This window comes from Brienomyrus brachyistius, chromosome 3 (genome assembly GCF_023856365.1).
Source record: "Brienomyrus brachyistius isolate T26 chromosome 3, BBRACH_0.4, whole genome shotgun sequence".
Taxonomy (NCBI): Eukaryota; Metazoa; Chordata; class Actinopteri; order Osteoglossiformes; family Mormyridae; genus Brienomyrus; species Brienomyrus brachyistius.
In genome coordinates this window covers 31,948,416-31,963,913 of record NC_064535.1, presented here as the reverse complement: position 1 = coordinate 31,963,913, position 15,498 = coordinate 31,948,416, and the positions used below count along the sequence as shown (strand labels likewise).

Sequence of the window (15,498 nt, the reverse complement as noted above, 5' to 3'; positions counted from 1 at the left end):
CGAATCCTTTGCCTGGCAGAGTGATGTTAACGCTAGGCTCTTAAGCAAGGCCCTTAACTCCAATTCCTCTAGGAACTAACCCTCCTCTCTGATCATCAGAAAGTAGCTCTGTACAAAAGCTAAATAAATGACGAGTATAGCAGAGCCAATGATGCTAACTAGACTGGCTGCACTGGAGAGATACCACACAACCATTTGTTCCAGTTACGGTGTCCAACACAGCAGTGGCTATGCCGGCACAGCTACCACGCCGCTCATCCAGGAGCACTGGTGGCATTTCCAATTTTCCTGACAGGAGCCTGCTTAGTGTCGCAGCCTCCTCGCTCCTACTCGTGTAACTTTATAGGGGTTTAACGGGCTCCCAGGAATCCTGGTGGAACTGATAGCCTATGAGAAACACAGGAATCTCATCGTTGCCAGACGTGGAAATTCAGTTCAGGGGGACATTCAATTAACGAGATGTGGGAGTGGGGATGTGCTGGGAACAGACAGACCAAAGGTCAGCACCTGACATCACATACAGGCCACCTGCAGACAGATCTCATGCAAAAACTGTAACTCCATTACAGACTTCTGCCTTACAGTAAATGGGCATTACCTGAAAGTTACTCCAAGCTTACCTAAAAACATTTTGGCCTGTTCAATTTCTTTAAGCAAGAACATTTAAGAGGGTATAAAATTACTACGTAAACTATGGGGCTCTCTCTGTTTCCCAATTTATGGAGGAGGGCAGAAGTAAATTTTAATTACAGCAAGCCTGATTTGATATGTCTACTGAGCACAGATAAAGCATGTTTCCCAAGTAGACTAATTAGCAAAGCCTGTCTATGCCATTTCATTTTTTTTTGTAGGGAATAGTGTTTACTCAATGTATTCTATGTAGTCTATAACATTCTTTAAGAGGGTGTTTAAAATGGTCCACAGTCCTTAAGAAGTGCTTTATCTGCCATAACTGCATTCATAAAGACTGGGGGATCTTCATGAAGAACTCCCAGCCATCACTCTCTACCAGGGAAAAATTTACAGGGGAGAAAACAGGGCAGGCATCCATCCAAATGACACTGTGCCACAACCAAAAGTCTCTTTAAAACTGCACTCTCTCAAAACCAGTGGGGAGTAAACTGTAACAAACCAGGACCAGACTGGGCCCAGCAGTGGTCACAAATGGGACACTTACAAGAACAGATGGGGAAAGCTGTCCATCCAAATGTCGTCTTTGCAGGTCTGGTTCCCCACCGCGAGGTTTCCGAGGAACTGTACTCCACAGCGCAGCGCTGCTGGGGAGAGGATACAACAGCAGAAAACACACAGTAAGCACATGTAACATTCTGTCAGTCATGGAGATGACATGCAGACTCTCAATGAGTCCAGACAGATGCTTTTGCTGGTGACATTTTTTTCATTTGTTAAGTATCTGGGGGGGGGGGCATGGTGGTGCAGTGGTTAGCACTGTTACCTCACACCTCTGGGACCCGGTTTCGAATCTCCGCCTGGGTCACATGTGTGCGGAGTTTGCATGTTCTCCCCATGTCGTCGTGGGGTTTCCTCTGGGTACTCCGGTTTCCCCCCACAGTCCAAAAACATGCTGAGGTTAACTGGAGTTGCTAAATTGCCTGTAGGTGTGCATGTGTGAGTGACTGGTGTGTGAGTGTGCCCTGTGATGGGCTGGCCCCCCATCCTGGGTTGTTCCCTGTCTTGTGCCCATTGCTTCCGGGATAGGCTCCAGACCCCCCGCGACCCAGTAGGATAAGCGGTTGGTAAACTGGATGGATGGATGAAGTATCCAGGGTGATCATACCTTCCATTGTGGAAAAAGTCATTGCTCAACCTAGTCGAACTAGACTTGAGTTTTCACTTGGCCTTCAACATCCAAGGTAAGAGAAGATATCTAGGGAAAAATGTTGATGATGCCTATCAGTCTGTTGAGGGTTAGAAAGTCATTGCAAAGGCTCTGGGACGGTGTTGAACCGCAGTCAGTCCTTTATAGTACCAAAGTATAACCCTCTGAAGTCGACAGCATCACTAGCGACGCCACGTATCTTTCTTGTGTATTTCAGTTCATAACTCGCTGAAATCCTATTATAGAAACATGAAAAAGAAACTGGCGAAATCTGTTATCTGTCTTCTCTTCAAAACATCCATTGTCAGAAGTATTAAGTAAGTATTTTTAAAATTAGGTCACATCGGCAAAAAAGTAAACGGTGTCACCTTTCTTCGTTTTACCTGCATCGGGGGCGTGTAGCACCGCCCTCACCCGAAGATCGCAATTCACATTATAAATAGCTGCATTTCCGCGTATTCACATCGCATCCGCATGGTAATTTGATGAACAACGCAACGGTGTAACGCGATCCAGATACATCCCTATCAGCACCATAAAGGGGGGGGTGGTGGTGGCCAGGTGTCAATGGCTCATGCTTACACAGGTTGCTACATATTCAATGAAAGGAGCCCAGAAATAGTGACTGAGTTCGGTTTTTCTTATTTATTTATCTAACTGAATGTTGCAACTACACCATTTAGTCATCTTCATGTAGCCAAGACTTTGGTGATCAGATATCTGGGATCAAAACAAACTGCCACCATTGCTTACTATGTACTTTTATAATGTTTCTGCAAGTGTTCCAAACTGCATTTTGCAATGTCTACACTTTGATGTCAAATTACAAACTTTAACAAATATATAACAAATAATTTATTTGCCATGAATTAAGTTTACGATATTGAATGAAATGTGTGACCATGCCCCAGTCAGTGAAAATGTGTTCCCTACCCCTAGACCCCAGAGGGTTAAGAGAGTACTGAATCTTCTGAGGACTGGCCTGCCTCCCAAACTCTCTCCAAAACGCAAGGCGTAAAATCATCCAGGAAGTCACAAAGAACCCTAAAACACCATCCAGGAATCCACAAGACCTCTCTCACTGCCACTGAGGTCAGCACTCCTCACTCCACCAGAAAGATGCCAGAAGAAAACAGGATTCATGGCAGGAGCAGTAAAGGGAAACCAAAACTCACTTAGAATGGGAACGCTTAGCTCCAGCAGGCCAACCACCACCTGTGTGATCCCCACAAGCTCTGGAATGATGTTCTACAGGCAGATGAGTAAAAAGTGAAACACTAGACCTGATGTGGGCTCCATAATGTCTGGTAATAACCAGATACCACATTCCACAGTAAGAACCTCATCCCAGTGATCCACAAAATCATAGTTTGAGGATGCTTCCCTGAAAAAGCACCTGAGACGACTCATTAAGAAGACCACAAATTCCATTTCATCCCCAAGAATGACAGGATAGCATCAGGCCACTGGTCCATGAAATGAAGACCAACTAGAGCAGGGCTGTGCATCTAAATCAGGACTGCTCATTCTTGCTCCTGGGGAGCTACCACCCTGTAAAGTTTAGCTGCAGCCCTAATTTAACACACCTGATACAGATAATCACTGGCCTGAACTATGAAGCAGGGTTACTGGCTTATCAGGGTATCGGATTTAAGGTACCACAGTTTTAAACTTCATATTCGTTCACTTACATTTTTGCCCAGACTATCCTAAATCCAACAAGTTACCCCGATAAGCCAGTAACCCTGCTTCGTAGTACAGGCCACAGGTCCTTCAGTAGCATCTCAATATTAGAGCCAGCTGTGGTAACATAGCTTGCTCTAATACTGAGACGCTACTGAAAGAGGCATCCCAAAAGGAGCCACTCAAGCTTATAAACCCCAAAATGTCTGCAGTGCATAAATACTCCGTGGAAGAATGGGCCAAGAATCTGGCATAGCACCCCCTTCAGGGTGCACTGGGAAAGTAACAACTGCAGTCGAGGGGACAAATTATTTGGGTACGAGGTACACAGCCATCAAGGTAACGTTTTAATAATAGCGGTAAGAAACCTAAAGCGATGCACCAGACAGATGGTGAACCCATCAGGACTGACTGACGACTGCAGCTTTTTGGGGACCGATAAGCACAGGATCACAGTCAGAAAAAGCCAACAGCCAAAGGCACAAGCAATCTCACAAGCCTGAGGTTAGGAACTCAGGGGCATTTCATGGCAGGCTCTCACAGGAAATGGTCTGTTTTGCGCTGAGGAAGCTGTAGGTTGGAGCTACGGCCATCCCCAGGACATGACCGCAAGAAATTATGAAAAATGACTGTGCATTATGACATTCTTGCTCATGTCACACACAACCACGGCAAATGAATCAGGACATGCCGACCAGGATAGCTGGAGTGTTACAAGGGCAGCTGTCCACAAGAGGTCAATACAGGGGCACAATGAAGTATGGCTCTGTGTATGCAGAAAGGAGACGCCATAGCTCAGGAGGCAAAAACATACACAGGCGTCCTGTGTTTCAGGGGGTGGGGACAATATCAGACTATTAATGTACATATCTTTTATAATAATAATAATAATAATAATAATAACAATAATTATAATTACTGTATTTTAGTGATGGCATGATCCCTCTGCCTATTGAGTTAAACAAACACTAAACAATTATATAATTATATGAATTAATATATGCTAGTTAATTTTCAGTGACAGTTATAAGTGCCTTTAATTGCCCCTCAGGGACAAATACAGTTATTCTGAATTGAATTTGGACAACTACTTTTTTGTTAAATTGAGGCAGTCAGGGGGCGGCATGGTGGTGCAGTGGTTAGCACTGTTGCCTCACACCTCTGGGACCCGGGTTCGAGTCCCCGCCTGGGTTACATGTGTGTGGAGTTTGCATGTTCTCCCCATGTCGTCGTGGAGTTTCCTTGGGGTACTCCGGTTTCCCCCATGCTAAATTGCCCATAGGTGTGCATGTGTGAGTGACTGGTGCGTGAGTGTGCCACTGCGATGGGCTGCCCTCCCCCCATCCTGGGTTGTTCCCTGCCTCGTGCCCATTGCTTCCGGGATAGGCTCCAGACCCCCCGCGACCCGGTAGGATAAGCGGTTTGAAAAATGGATGGATGGATGGATGAGGCAGTCAGTTTCACTCAACAACATGACAGCCTAACTGCACTGCGTGCAGCCTAACTGTGTATGTAACAGACTTAGCAGGTTTGTTTTGGGAAGGGCGTCTCTCCCAGTAACCCCCTCCCAGTAACCTGTTAATATATCAAGTAAAAACAACACAGGATAAATACTAAATTTTCATTCTCACAGTAAAGTAACGGGTGTTGGACTGATATTAATACAATGAATAAAGGGGAAAAGTCCCCCCTTTACCCATTTCAAACACAGTAATCTGTTACAGTTTCGCTTTCATACTAGAGCCGTATCAACAAGTTACCACTAATGTTACTAGATAAAAAAACCAGGTATACTTTACCGTTTTGCTGCCATTCCCACATGGCACCGTAATGGTAAAACAATGATATATAAACAGGTTTGTGTGTGTGTGCGTGTGTGTGAACAAGGTATAAGACAGTAAGGAGAGAGATGCATCGTGGCTAATTATCTCATCTGTTCTTTTTCTCTTGGAAAATACCAAAGCTCATTTTGGTAGAGCTTTATAAGAGCATCTACTGAATGACAACATAATATAGCCTATTAGTGCCGTTAGCCAGCTGAATTCTGTCATGCATGCATGTGGGGATGGGAATCAGACCTTCCCAAGCCAGTCACCAAGGCACTGGATTAGATGATTGATTGGCTGGATAAATGTTTTTTGCCGTGGCGGCAAAGACTTTGGCGTCCTGGGCTGCCACGGAGAAACGTTACCAGAGGAAACATTGGGCAAGCCAGCACCTGCAGGGAAACTGCTAGACCGCTGGCTTTAGCGAGAAGTGACACCCTCGTCTGTAAGGTATGAATAAATAGACTGGTCACAGCTGGAGCCTGTCATTGCTCTTTGATGGCCAAGGAGTATCCAATAAAAGGTCTCCTTTCCAAGAGTGGATGTAAAACTGATTTCATAAACAGAGAGCATGTGAAGGCTTCTCATCCAACAGGGGCTTATGGCAAGCATATGGTATATTGTATGGATAAAAATATTGACCTCTTAATCATTGAATTCAGGTGTTTCATTCAGACCCATTGCCACAGGTGTATAAAAATCAAGCACCTAGGCATGAAGGTTTACAAACATTTGTGAATGGGTCATTTTGAAGAGCTCAGTGAATTCAAGCGTGGTACTGTCACAGGATACCACCTTTGCAATAAGTCAGTTCATAAAATTTCTTCCCTGCAATATATTCTACGGTCAACGGTATGTGCTATTATTGCAAAGTGGAAGCATTTAGGAATAGAAACTCAGCCATCAGAGTTGCCTAGTGCTGAGGTGCAGAGTGTGTAAAAGTTGCCAATGCTCTGTTGACTCAGTAACTACAGAGTTCCAAACTTCCTCTTTAACAAAAACTGTGCACTGGGAGCTTCATGGAGTGGGCATCCATTGCTGAGCAGCTTCATACATGCCTCATATCACCAAGTGCAATGCCAAGTGTCGAATGGAGTGGTGTAAAGTACACCACCGCTGGAGACTGGAGCAGTGGAAACATGTTCTGTGGAGTGACGAATCACGATTTGGCGGATGCCAGGAGAACATTAGCTGCCTAACTTCATTATGTCAACTGTAAATTTGGTAGAGGAGGGTTAATGGAACGGGGCTGTTGGGCTTGGGTCCTTAGATCCAGTGAAGGGAATTCTTAATGCTTCAACATACCAATACATTTTGGACAATTCTATGCTTCCAACTTTGTGGGAACAGTTTGGGGAAGTCCCCATTGCACAAAGTAATGTCCATAAAGGCATGTTTGGGTAAGTTTAGTGTGGAAGAACTTGAGTAGCCTGCACAGAGCCCTGAACTCAACCTGACTGAACACCTTTAAACTAGAATTGTGATTGTGAGCCAGGCCTTCATGCCCAACAGCAGTGCCTGAAGTCACAAATGCACTTCTGGGTGAATGTCTTTGGGAAGTTTTGCCCACACACCAAAATCTTGCGGAAATCCTTCTCAGAAGAGTGGCAGCTATTATATCTCCAAAGGGGGACCGACTCCATATTGATGCTTATGTATTTAGAATGGGATGTCATATATGTAACAGTTCCTGTTTGTGTAATGGCCAGATGTCCCAATACTTATGTCCATAAAGTGTACCTTAAAGCAGTGATCACCAATTGGTGGATTCTGGTCTGTATTTGAACTAAACTACAATGGAATCCAGGTTGTGTGATCAATTCTCCCTCTGCTTGGCAAATTTTACCACCGGGAACATTAATCATGGCCCCTATAGAAAAATCCCCACTCAGAATGAAAAGTGGGAGTGTTGTTAATGCAATATAAACAGTGACAGTGCAATGGCATTGCACCTATTTAAAGGGCCCCCACAGACGGAACATTCTGGAACGGGGCAGCACTGCAGCAGGCCAAAATATGTGGTAAAAATGGAAAATTACAATTGGGTGTAATGGTCAGTGGTTTTGACAAGTACTACTTATCATTACGGTTACAGCCTGCATGTGCATGTACACACACGCAAGCACGTGCGCACGCGCGCACACGCACGGTACTCCCCCAGCTATGCCAAAATATGCAACTCCATTTTTGTATGTGTGCGCATTTTTTTTCTCAATGACCTTTCCAGCACAGTTTGAATCTTTAAATTTGAGGCATTGAGGCTACATCAGGAACAAAAGCAAAATTATGGGTCTGGCTGGTCTCTCGGAGCGGCGCTTGACCCCGGCGTGTGGTTTCCCCCGGCCCAAGGGCCCAGGGGAGAGGTGGGGAGAGGTATTTGCGTGGATGGGCCTGCATCTGAAGCGAAGCCAACCACAGCTAATTTGAACGTGGCAATTGGGGTGGGGGCCACGACTCAACCAAGAGGACCATTGACCATAAGCCATGGCGTCCTACAGTTCCGGTTCTTCTCCCGCCACAGATAAGCGCCGGGCTCGTCTCCTAAATCTTGGCCGAAATCTGGAGCACTGAGCTTTCCCATTGCTTCAGGCATACCGCTCCTAGTTTGGCATCCTATGGACAGAGGGGAGCTCCAACACATGATGTTCGTTGCACCCCTTGTCTGTGCCCCACAATGAAAGACTCTTTGGTGGTAGGGCTGAGGAGAGAAAGGCATTATGGGAAAAGCCGAGCGCTCCCTTAATACTGGAAGAAATGGCCCGGGTGCTTTGAAATGGAGGGATGAGGTTGAAGGCCACATGAAGGAGTGCAAGCCGCTCCGGCATCCTGAACTGCGGGCAGTGCCGAAGCACGTCATTTCCAATATCAAACCGTAGCAACAACAATGGCAAGAAAAAACAGGCCTGAGAATGGGGCTCCTCTTGAGGATAACACTTGCGGCTTTGACTCAAACCGTGTGGTCTTCCTATCTATTTATAGTCTGTGGGTGACCACCGTACAATTAAGCATATTATACATTACCACGGAAACAAAACGCAGAGCTCTTGTGAATGGGAAAGCCTTCCGCTTGTTCACCTCTCACACGCTCTACCCATCATGCCCTGGGGGATCGCCCTGAGTGTACGATATGAATATCATCACAATGATTCCAAAAGACAGTCTTGTTTACCGACGTCATGCAGACCTTATTTCCTTTCATGGAAATTACAAAGCAGAGATTCAGACAAAGCAGACTGTGCCCAATAATCCGTGGTGGCCCCATCCCAGTGAGGCCCGGCCTGGGTCCCCCTAAGGCTGCAGCACTGTCTGGAAAACACCCCTATACCATAACATAGCATGGGGTGCTCTGCAGCTTGCACCCCCTTCCACAGTGGGTGCCACTCTACTGTCTCTGGGACAGTATTCCCTTTCATTCTGCTGCAGAAGAAGAAGCTGAATAAAAGGTTGAAAGTACAGCCCCATTTTCAAAAAAGCTGGGATGATGTGTAAAATGTACATGAAAACAGAATGCAATGATCTGCAAATTATAAAAAGCCAATATATAAATATTTTTTATATTTAATAAAAAATAGATCATAGACAATATATCAGATATTGAAACTAAGACTTTTTGTTTTATGAGAAATATATGCTAAATTTGAATTTGATGCCAGCAACACATTTCACAGAAGTTGGGACAGGAGCAACAATAACTGTAAAAGTTGTATAATGCTAAAACAAAACAGCTGGTTGAAAATCTCACAACTAATTTATGAGAGGTTAATTGGTAATAGGTCAGTAGAATTATTTGGCTTAAAAAGAGCCTTTCAGATAGGCAGAGTCTCTGTGCAGTTAAGATGGGGAGAGGCTCACCACTCTGCAAAAGACTACGTGGGCAGATAAATTGTTGCATTAAGAAAGCTATTCTGCAACGTAATATTGCAAAGAATTTGGGGATTTCATCATCTACGATCCATTAAAAAATTCAGAGAATCCGGAGAAATCTCTGTAGGCAAGAGATAAGGCCGAAAACCAATACTGGATAGCTGTGATATTTGGGTCCTCAGCTGGCTCTACCATACACAGAAGAAACCATATCTGAACTTGATCCAGAAATGCCGCCGACTTCTCAGGGCCTGAGCTCATTTAAGACGGAGGCAAATGGAAAATTGTCCTCTGGTCTGAGGAATAAAAATATCAAATTATTTTTGGACACTGCGTCTTCTGGATTAAAGAGGAGAAGGACCATCCAGCTTGTTATCACCAGACAGTTTAAAAGCCAGCATCCATGATTGTATGGGGGTGCATTAGTTCCCATGGCTTGGGTAGCTTGCACATCTGTGAAGGCACCAATAATGCTAAACAATATATACAGGTTTTGGAGCAATACATTCTGCCAGCCTGACAATGTTTTTTTCCAGTGAAGGCCTTGAATATTTCAGCAAGACAATGCCATAACGCATTAAGCACACATTACAATAGCATGGCTCTGTAGTAGAAAGGTCTGGGTGCTAGACTGGCCTGCCTACAATCCAGACCTGTCACTCACAGAAAACTTTTGGTCCATCTTGAAACGAAAAATATGACAAAGGAGACCCCGAAATGTTGAGCAGCTAAAATCCTATATCAGCAAGAATGGGACAACATTTCACTTTGAAAACTCTAGTTCCCAAACTTTTACAGAATGTTGTTAAAATGAGAGGCGATGCAACACAATGGTAAACATGCTTCTTTACCAGCTTTTTTTAAATGTGCCGGCAGCATCAAATTCAAATTGAGCATATATTTGTCATAAAACAAAATTTGATATGTTGCCTTTTGTTCTATTTGCGGGTTCGTGCTGATATGGGTGTTTATGATTTGTAAATCATTACATTCTGTTTCTATCTACATTTACACAGTGCCCCAACTTGGCAGAGGGGATCCGAAAGTATTTCAAACCCGGAGTCCAGAGTGTCACTCTGAGCTGCTCCATAAAGCCACAGACCGGGACCGGACATTAAGAGAGGTTGTCTGATAATCAGAGTGGACTACAACAGCTCCCGTGGCTCTCATTCTGAGCTCCACCAGTTCCAACCCTAAAAACACGAGCCAATGGCTAAAAGACTGCATGTCCAAGTGCCCCAGGAGTAAGGTTCTTGCTGGTATGGCCATAAGCCAAAACAAAAAGCCACACACACCTTACTCTACTATACCATCGACTGTCATGCTCATGATATATATACAGGAACTCTTCTTATTTCAAGAATCAGCAGGTTTCACACAGTCCATAATCTAATAGCCATTACCCTTTTACCCCAAGCAGGATGGAGGAGAGCAACTAAAATCAAAGCACGAGCAACTCGAGGAAACAGATGGGCTCACCCTCAAACTGGCGGTCTGCGTTCTCCAGCTGAAGCTTGAGGAGCATGGTAAGATGACTGAGTGACACTTTAATGAATCCCAGATCTCTGGTGAAGAAAAACAAGCATATTTAATTAAGATCAGACTAATCTGTGATTCCAATATCTGGGTAATGCATTTTCTGACAATTTTTTTATAGGGAGGGAAAGGAAAATTAGTTTAAAATGCATATCTTCAGGCCCTAAATCTGTTCTGGCAGCTGGTCTGGAGGGATGGGTGCTTGATCCAGGGGTACAGAGCCATGCTTTCGACTGTTTTCACCCTGCTGGATGAGAAAGGCCGTCTTGAGCAGTAGCTCATGGTCTGGGGGTTATATAAAGACTGCCTGTCCATACAGTGGCCGGAGATTCTAATGGTCCTGAGGTGAGGAGATACACATGTGGTCCGTGTGTGACCACGACTGAGTTTCTGCATGACTGTGTGTGGGTGTATGTATGTGAGTGTGTCGCAGCGGGTTGAGGGTGGCAACATCTGGTGAAATACACAGTGGAGCTTTTAAGGAACAAATACATATGAACATCATTAAATCAAAATAAAAAAGAAAACATAGACACATAGAACAAAAAAATCATTTCTTCACACGCACATAAACTAAAAACACATTGCTGTCAATTTGCTTGTCAACATTTTCTTGAATGTTTAAGTTTCTTGAATACTGTAAAAAAGGACAATGACCTACTGCATTATCAAAGGTTAACAGGTTGATTAATTCTTCGAATGCTTAACCAACCTGAAAGTTACATCACTGGGCATGAGTTTGTTCTGAGTTTAGGATTTTACTTGAATGAGATTATTAAAGAAAGAGTTTGCTTGACAAAGACGGGTACAGAAGGTCATGATATGCTGATCATCATGCAGTAGGTCAACTGGTGGTCAATAGTGCCCCCCTTCCCAATCTAAGTCTTCCACCGATTAACATACCAACCTGAAACGACAGAAAACTTGTGGTATTTTGTGAATAAAAACAAAGCTAAAGCACCATTAGGTCCAATACGTCAAAGCCTGGCATTTCGAGGCACAGTTGGAGAGCAGTTCACCATGTGATGACACAAAAATGCTGTTGATGTCTGCATTACCCGCAGTTTCAGAATCAATATCGTAGCTGTAATATTCAGTGTCTGGAGAGCAGGGAGAATGAGGGAGATCATTCACTACATATTTAATACATATTCAGAAATTAAGACCAACAGAACTGGAGGCATTACTCTTATCACTAGTCATGCCTGTTGTCACATGTCCTTCATAATGCTAGATGACACGGGAAACGTGTACTTTTAACTCTGGCTTCCGGAGAGCAGGCGCTGACAGTCAAATGCTGCGCCAAACTGCATTTTTCCCCCCATCAGACATCAGACGGGGCAACAAAAGCAGTGAGGGGCTCAGGCACCCCCGCCTCAAGCGGCCACAGAGACACAGACGGCCTGCACTCAATTGTGGTGAGGAGAACATGAGCGAGAGCCATTCCATTTTTCATTTCATCTCCAAGACAAAGAAGCGGTGGAAAAAAAAGCAGTCGTCTACGCCGGCTTCATTTTCCATGGGAAACGGCCACAAAATGAAAAAGTATTGTGAGTCACTGCCGAGGAATTTGAGAAATACCCCAGAAAGTCAGGAGTTTTATTTGAAAAGCCCCTGTTAGAAACAAACAGATGCAGAAAAGGAGGCCAGCTTCTGACAGAGGTGGCGAGAACATGCCTGACTCTGGCTCCAAGACCAGGCATCAGAGATAGGGCAAAACTCAAGGTTTGGAGGGGGGGTGTCGAAGCCCACTTCAAAAAAAAAACAAGTCACTGTGCTGGTATTATTGAGAAAAGATCCCCTTGTTTACAGGAAAGATCAATATTTGGTGAGGATGGTCATTCTCATGACTTTGGTGTCCAAGTGATCAAATCCTAACTGAAGATATAGAAGAGTTCTCAGTCTAAACCACAACCACCACCTGCCCGAGACCCTCAAACTGTCGTCAATAAGGGCTAGGCGACATAAAATGCCTATATATGTAATGCATACTGCATACCAATTTCAAACTAACACAGACATCGACTCCCCACTGTGGGACAAAGCAATTCCTCCTAAGTGATCTGGATGCCCTGAGCTACTCTGACTGCCTCCATGTTTTTTTTTCGTGCTGGCAAAGGCATTGTCTGAACTCTTCAGACAATCGGTATAACCAAGCTATGACACCAAAGCACACATTTCAGGTTGTGAGATATCAAAACTGATCCAAGATCAGCAAACCGTCAGCTGTAAGGAAGATGACAGTTCAAGTTTCAGCCCAGTCCCTCGTGATAAACCAGCCAGTTCCCTAGCCAAACTGAAAGTCAACAGGAACAAGAACAAGTTAAGATACTTTTGAGAAGAAAAATGCAAAATCTTGTTTTTTCACAAATAATCAGAAGTGGTTGCAGTTTTAGACATTTGATTGTTGCATGCAACTTAATTTTTTAATGCTATAGCTGGCACGGAATCCTGAATGGAAGGCAGTGGAAGGGGCAGGAAAGACTGCACCTGGCTTTGAAGTCTGTCATCCAAAGTTTACCATTTCCCCGTTTCCGAGTACTGTCCCAATGTGTGCCTGGAACACCAAACACGGCCACACATAAACATGGGGCATACCCGATTTCATACATGTGGCCTAGATATGCAGTAAATTTAAATTTAATTTTAAATTTACACATCTTGGAATTCAATGTGACAGACTCCCTCTGCTCAAAATTGCGATTTAAAAATAAATCAAATGGGTCATATTTCTTTGTTTTTCAGCCCCCCGCCCCCCCATGTCTGAAAAAGGGAACAACAAAAAAGATCTTTGCAACTAAAGCAGAACTGAATGAGACATATTAAACTGCAGATTCAAAAAGAAACAAAAAACCTCACAGACCCCAGTGATAGGTACTGATGACAGAATAAAAATGGATGATAAATCTTGATTCTTAATTTAAATATATAATTTTACACCTCATTTAATCACAACAAATTAAGTAACTTAACTAAAATTACATTCTCAGGCATGAGCAAGCAAATAGAGGTTTTCGTGCATTTTCCCCCAATACAGCACTAGCTAACTGTTCTTAATTTATGTGATAAAGAAATTCACTCTTTTTTTTTTAGTGAGTTTGGGTCTGACATATTCAAGTCTATGTATCTCAGTATGGCAGCTTTTACATGAATGGTTACTCAAAAGTTTAACATAATAATTGCTAGAAATTTATTTATTACTTTGGGTCATTATAGCATATATATTTGTTTAGTCAGTCTGTCAGTCAGATAGACAGACACGTTTGTCCAAAGCGACGTACGAGTGACGCACATAAAAAGACTGAAGAGGCTAGGTTCAGTTTATAACCCCCTACTCACAGAAAAAATAAAATGCATTTATTTCATTTCGTTTTATTTTTTTCCCAAAAAATACGGAAGGCCACATAAACGCAATGCTTTTAATCACAAATTGAGTGATACGGAAAGACCGGAATTCCGAAGCTCTTATCCTACCTCATTAAGGTCTGGTTGCGAGAGCACTGCACGCAGGCGTTTCGCTGACTTCGGAAACACTCTGCTGTAAGATGCAAGCACAAACATCCTAGGTCCGACGCCAGCTCCTGTTGGCTTAGAACACGTATCTCCTCAAATAGCTTTGATAAGACCTCCATCATCGTCCGGAGAACATCTTTTTCCACGCAGCATCTGAAACAGATCCAACTCGCTTGCTTAGGTTGCATGAGAATAAAAATATATTGTTAAAAAAAAACAACGAAATTCCTAATTTCGATATTATTACGGTTCTGTTACTACAAAAATACGACAATAAAAGGTGTCCTGTAGGAAGAATAACTCCGTGTAAAAATAAAAGAGAAATAAATAAGCCTGACTGTCAAGTGAATCCACAGGCTCGTTTCCTGTGGCAAGTAGGATGCTATTTTAATGTCAAGGAAGAGGTAAAAGACGACTGTCATTACACCAACAAGCGAAATCCGTTGCATGATGTGTTAGTACACTAAATGCTCAAATTCCCATTAGATAATTTGCACACTATATTTCATGTTCACAAACTACTGTTATTTGTAAAAAGAAACAATTTATTACCTAAACTCCGGCTCCCGAAAAGCCTTCGTTAAACTCTGTAAAATGTACAAGTGTCTGTTATCAAAATCTTCATTATTAACTTCATTAAGTTTGACAGAGAAATCCATCACGTTTTCAGCGGGCGCCGCCATCTTTGTTGTCAGTTCGAGTTCCCGTATGTTTTCTGTAATGCCATTGGCTGACAGCAAAGAGGCGGTAACTTAGTATATAATTCTGTTCACTCATTCGCGGTGCAATATTTTCAGAGCGTGAATTTCCGATTGTGTAAATGTAATTTGTATATTTGAAAAAGTTTGACTGATATTAGAAGCCGGTTGAGCTTGTTTTCAAACATCTTAAAAACCATACAACTGATGCATATCCCTATCACCAGCTGAAACATAGGTCCTTCAAATAGAAACTTCGTGGGATTTTGTGGTTAGTAACTTCCAAATCATAACGCTGTGTACCGTCAATGTGATGAAATTTAAACCGCTGTAATTTTAAGACTTTCACTGTTCACTAATTTCGCTTTATAAAGTGACCATCATATCAAAACACACGCACACTGCTGGGAAAAAATACTGGGCAAACACGGTTTTCGCGTGTTCTCTGGAGTGATGAGTTAGGTTGTGAGCTGCGTACCGATGCTTCCGTACGCTGTCTTCGTAAGTCAAGTGAGAAATTCTACCCAGAACGCCTGTC

At 43.3% G+C, this 15,498-nt stretch overlaps 1 protein-coding gene across 2 annotated transcripts in view; it reads right to left on the bottom strand.

Moving 5' to 3' along the window:
- The window catches only part of atxn10 (ataxin 10), a 46,782-nt gene extending 31,828 nt beyond the window's left edge, over positions 1–14,954 (bottom strand). Inside the window, exons 1-4 of one of the 2 annotated variants that reach the window (XM_049007105.1) lie at positions 14,815–14,954; positions 14,224–14,415; positions 10,693–10,778; positions 1,178–1,277 (exon numbers count right to left, since the gene is read on the bottom strand). In XM_049007105.1, the coding sequence (XP_048863062.1) occupies positions 1,178–1,277; positions 10,693–10,778; positions 14,224–14,415; positions 14,815–14,945 (509 nt within the window). In that variant the 5' untranslated portion in view covers positions 14,946–14,954. The remainder of the gene's footprint in view (positions 1–1,177; positions 1,278–10,692; positions 10,779–14,223; positions 14,416–14,814) is intronic. The other variant, XM_049007106.1, reaches the window with a different exon arrangement.
- Positions 14,955–15,498: the final 544 nt, after the last annotated feature.